At 42.6% G+C, this 4,752-nt stretch overlaps 1 protein-coding gene across 1 annotated transcript; it reads right to left on the bottom strand.

The window, feature by feature from the left end:
• Positions 1 to 423: 423 nt before the first annotated feature.
• Positions 424 to 4,481, bottom strand: LOC143416521 (E3 ubiquitin-protein ligase RNF182). Its single transcript, XM_076881801.1, has 2 exons — positions 4,238 to 4,481; positions 424 to 2,257 (listed from the first exon to the last, which is right to left on the bottom strand). Exon 2 carries the CDS (start codon positions 2,178 to 2,180, stop codon positions 1,533 to 1,535), a length of 648 nt encoding a protein of 215 aa, XP_076737916.1. The 5' UTR covers positions 2,181 to 2,257; positions 4,238 to 4,481; the 3' UTR covers positions 424 to 1,532.
• Positions 4,482 to 4,752: the final 271 nt, after the last annotated feature.

Genomic DNA, 4,752 nt, shown 5'->3' with positions numbered 1-4,752 from the left:
TCTACATTATAATGAATCCAGACCTTTTTGGCCACAAGAACTATCTTTATAGAATTGTGATCTTGAAAATGACATTTTTAATGTCAATGAGACTTTGCATCCGGATAAATAAAAGCTATATAACAGTAACTCTGCCAAAAACTGACTGCAGCTTATTTTAGCCTTTTAGTGACAGGAATGTTCTTTCTGAGTCAAAATGCCATGACATCATTCATGAGAGACATCTTTGACATTTTTTTTGGGGGGGGGGGGGAATTATAGGCCAATAAGTCATTTATAATAGTTTAAAATTTAAAATAACTTTTTGGAAAATATCTAAAATCACTTATTGGTAATTGCTCTGTTTTTTGACCCTCTGATTCGTTGCTGACCCACACCTGAGCCACAGGTACCCTTGAAATGAACTGAAACCTGGACACTGGGTGACAAAAGGCACTAATGGGACAAACTGCATGTTTAATTGGGTGGCAATGTCAAACAGAAGAATACAGTGCTTAGGGTGAGCTTTTTATTAACACAGTGCATATTTCATGTTTCAAATGACCTAAAACTAGAAATTAATAATTAATATCAGCACAATGTTTGTCTAGCCACAGGTTAAAAACAAACTCATGTGTACTCATGTTTTTATTCATTGCTAATCATCTTCTTGCAGCTATCTCCTCCTCTGTCCCACCAACCCTCTACATGCCCTCCTTCAATACTTCATTTTCCTTCCTTTAATAATTACAACTTCACAAAACATAATACCAACATATTAAGCACAGAGAAATCATATCACTTACCATGAAAGTTATTCTCCATAATGGGGCAGATGTGTTCATCCAAGAAAAACAGTTATAACTGTGTACTGAAGTTTCTGTGTGAGGTACGGTTCAAACTTTTGTATGCTCAATTACGTTTGCTGTAGTTTACATCACAGGTGAGAGAAATGAGTGCACACTGATGAAATAAATACATGTGCGTTCTCAAGTAGATTATTAAAGTTAGGCCACTTTCACTGATTTCCAAACATGTGCACACCCTGCACAAAGTAAAGGACTGATTTAAGGACTGAGGACCTCATTTAATTTATTCTTTGGCAGCAGAGTCAGCCGCTGCAAAATGATATTATCAAACATAATAAGCATGATGAGAACGATTAAAGAAACCTTAGGGTTTGGTTGTTTCCCTATTAACCACTAGGGGGCACGCTTTATCAAGCTATCACTGATTAAAAATCTGTACTTAAGGCATTCAGTAAGGACACATTTAAGGATTGGACTCTAGTGTAGTAGTTTGAATGTGAACGGTCACCAGTTCAAGATCAGGAGGAGACACAAACTCCTTTGGAGTTGTGTCAGGAAGGGTATCCACTGTAACACAAAAAAATTCTACCAAATCCCATATGCAGAGCTGTCTTCTGGAGCAACCCCTTTTGAATAAAGGAGCAGCTCTAATAAGTAAAAACTTAATTTGATTACAGGGTGAATGCTAAGTACACTTAAAAAAGCATGTTAATAGAAAAAGACTGGCAAACAATTTCTGTAACTCTAAAATTTCCTGTTCAGGAAATGTGGCCCAAACACCACCCCGAACACACAAGTGATCACAAACAGCACCCAGAAGATGACAGCCAGGATCTGTACACAAAACAGCGTCTTCCTGCTCTGCTGTATGATCTCCTCTTCGCCCACCAGGCCAGGCGCTGTGCCATAAGGGGTTTCGGGGTGCATCTGCTGCACCCGCAGGCTGACGGTGGGTAAGATGATGAAGCGGGTGTCCCTGTTGCTGTTGCCCTCCATGGAGAGCACCACTCTCTGGGTGACTGTAGCCATCCGCGAGGTCACAGTCATGGGCAGGTGGAAGGCCCCGGGGGGCAGCCTGGACAGGATGCGGGAGTTGCAGGGTAAGGTGAGGGCATCCCCGGTTTCCAGTGGGGTCAGATGGCGGCAGAGAGGGCAAGGAATGGCTTGTGGGCTGTGGGCGTCAGGGGGGCAGAGCTGGATCCTCTGGAGGCACTCAGTGCAAAAAACGTGGAGACACTCCAACATCCGGGGGCATTTGTTGTAGCAGTTGTACTCCTGGTAGCAGATGGGGCATTCCACATCCATGGGTTCCCCTGGACCGGAGCCACGGCTGGGCACGGAAGCAGCAGCGGGATCCCCCTTCTGCGGCACTGGGGCAACATGCCCTGACATGGTGTGGGAGTGGGTGGATGTAGAAGAACTGGCGAGAGGCAAGTCGGGGATGAGTTTTTAGCTAAAGATGTTAAACTCTGTAGAGAGAAAACATGATCAACATAAACTTCATGTCGACTTTCCGTGAGACAGAAACATCAGGATCTGCTCCCCCAAAGATCCTTTGTTTCTTTAACTTTCATGAACAGATTCCACGGCCCATGAGTCATAGCATTCATCCGTTTAACCGCTCACACATCCACCATCCACCACCCCCCTCACTTACTCACAATCACCTTTGCCCTTGAGTGCGTGCTAGATAGCACAGACACACACACACACACAGTCAGAGAAAAATATACAAAATAGTCGGGAAAGGAAGTAATCAGTCACTCTAAGATTTCTCCATTTGTGGGTGTGTGTGTTTGTCAGAGCACGTCGTCTTTTCCCAGCTCAGGCTTGTTCCACTTCAGTCATTCAAAGCAGCTGTTTTTTTTTTAAATTAAGAAAACATAAGAAATGTTGGTATCAAAATTACTGTATTTGGAGGAACTTAGGGGAAGCGGTTTGTGTTGCAAACAGATTGCGTGTACCGAGCCAGAAGTCATTATTTATTTACTGAGTGATGTCATACTGAACTCAGGGTGATGTAAGACCCAGCGTTTTTGTTGGGCTGGCTTTTACCGGCTTTCTTCTACTTCATGGAAGTGTAATTTTAAATCAACTAAGTGGATCTCTAACACAAAGACTCTTTTCAAAAGGTGTGTTGAATTGACACAGCAGCCCAGCATTTTAACACCGTGGCTGTGTTAGAGTCAAATAAAATCTTTATGGGAAGAAGACTTTTTGGGAAATGCCCTGCTTTGCTTTCCTGTCATTAGATGTGAAGATTGATAAGGTTGTCTGCAATGAGAAGCTGCTGCCAGAAGTCAAATTCAGGGAAACTGTTATGCTCATTTCCACAGTTTCTGATTCTTGGATTCTACTACAGTAGCTTTGCATAATTTATATTTTAAATAATGCTTTTTTTCTTATACTTAAGTGCAGCCCCGCTGTTCATCCTGTGACAAACACAACCCATTTTTAGTGCCTCTCTCTTTAAGGCAACTTTCTTGTAATTGGTTGTTTGTAATACACAGAAGGTTTGAACAGCATCTGCTGTAGATAGTTTTTTTTAGACCTGCTGCTTCTTCTTTTGCCCAGTTTCCTCAGATTTTTTGAGGACACACTGCACACCATGCTGAAATATGCAAAGCTTTGGGCTGATAGGTCTTTGAGACTCACTCACAAAAACACGCCATTTTATGTTTTAAGTTTTCTGTTATGTGTAGACACAAAAACCGTTCATCCCTCGAGTTAGATACGTTTTAGACTTGAGTGGTTCACAGGTGAGTGTTAAGAGGTTAATACAAAACCACTCCTCTGGAAATGGTCAGGTATAAGGACTGGACTGAACATGACCTTTGGAAATTGTGGAGAAATACTGCTCAAGTCAACTTTAAAAATTACAAGAACTCTGGCTCCTTGGTATCAAAATGTAAAGCAATCATGGCACAGTCAAGACTTTCCCACGGCACTGTATATACCATAAAAACGATACAAGGAAATACACAATACTTTACTTTAAGGCCTAAAACCTTTTGGTCAGACACACTGACAGTCTGTAACATTTGTTGATGTCATTTGATCTGTGATTTATGAAAGGAATCAGTAGAATTGTGTAGCTTTACTGGCGCTTTGCTTTTCTATATTTGTGTCTCGCACGGGACAATGACGAGGTAAGCCACACACACTCAGTGGGGGACTGTTGCTTAGCACACCGGGTCCCCTTTGAATCGGTCCATGGCAACCTGAAAGCCTTTCTTCAATAAGTCATCAGCACATTCATGCAATGAGAACAGAAAGTCGACTTTTAGAGCCAAACTAAGCATTTTAGTGAATGAAAGCGACCTGTGGAAGACAGCTATGCATACTTAAGTGAACTCTTTTCTAGGCGAGCGGGCCTGCTGGGACTGTACACAGAGTAACACACAGCGCTCCATCATCACAAACGTAAAAGAGATCAGAGAGTCACTTACCCACTGCGCTCCGCTTCCCACTCATCCAAGGAACCTTTGTTTCCCACCTACAACACCGGCGCCTTCTTCTTCACAGGCACACGCAGTTTCTCTCATGTCGGTACAGATCTGTTCTCGTTACGGTGCACATTAATCAGGCGAGTTTATAATGTCTGAGCTCAGCTGACTGGCAACCTTTTGTTTTCGCTCAGTCTCACCTGATTTTATCCGTCTGGTCCCCAGTGAGGCACCTGTGTGGCTCGCTGAGCAGTAATTAAACCCTCAGTGATGTAAAGGTAACCAGGACACAAAAGACAGAAAATGACAGATTGGTGTCTCTCGATCATGACTTGCACTACTCCGCTTGCGTATCATGTTATTATGCTTCCACACAGTCAGCATGTTGGGATTTTAAAATAGAAAGTAGGGCTTAGGCTGAAATTATTAAACATCCTTGCAGTTTATACATAGCATACATGCTCAGATTCCTTGATTCATTCAGTGGCCACCTCTCATGCTCTTCAAATGGAGAAACT

Source organism: Maylandia zebra, linkage group LG3 (assembly GCF_041146795.1).
Source record: "Maylandia zebra isolate NMK-2024a linkage group LG3, Mzebra_GT3a, whole genome shotgun sequence".
Classification (NCBI taxonomy): Eukaryota; Metazoa; Chordata; class Actinopteri; order Cichliformes; family Cichlidae; genus Maylandia; species Maylandia zebra.
This window is presented reverse-complemented; position numbering and strand designations above follow the sequence as displayed.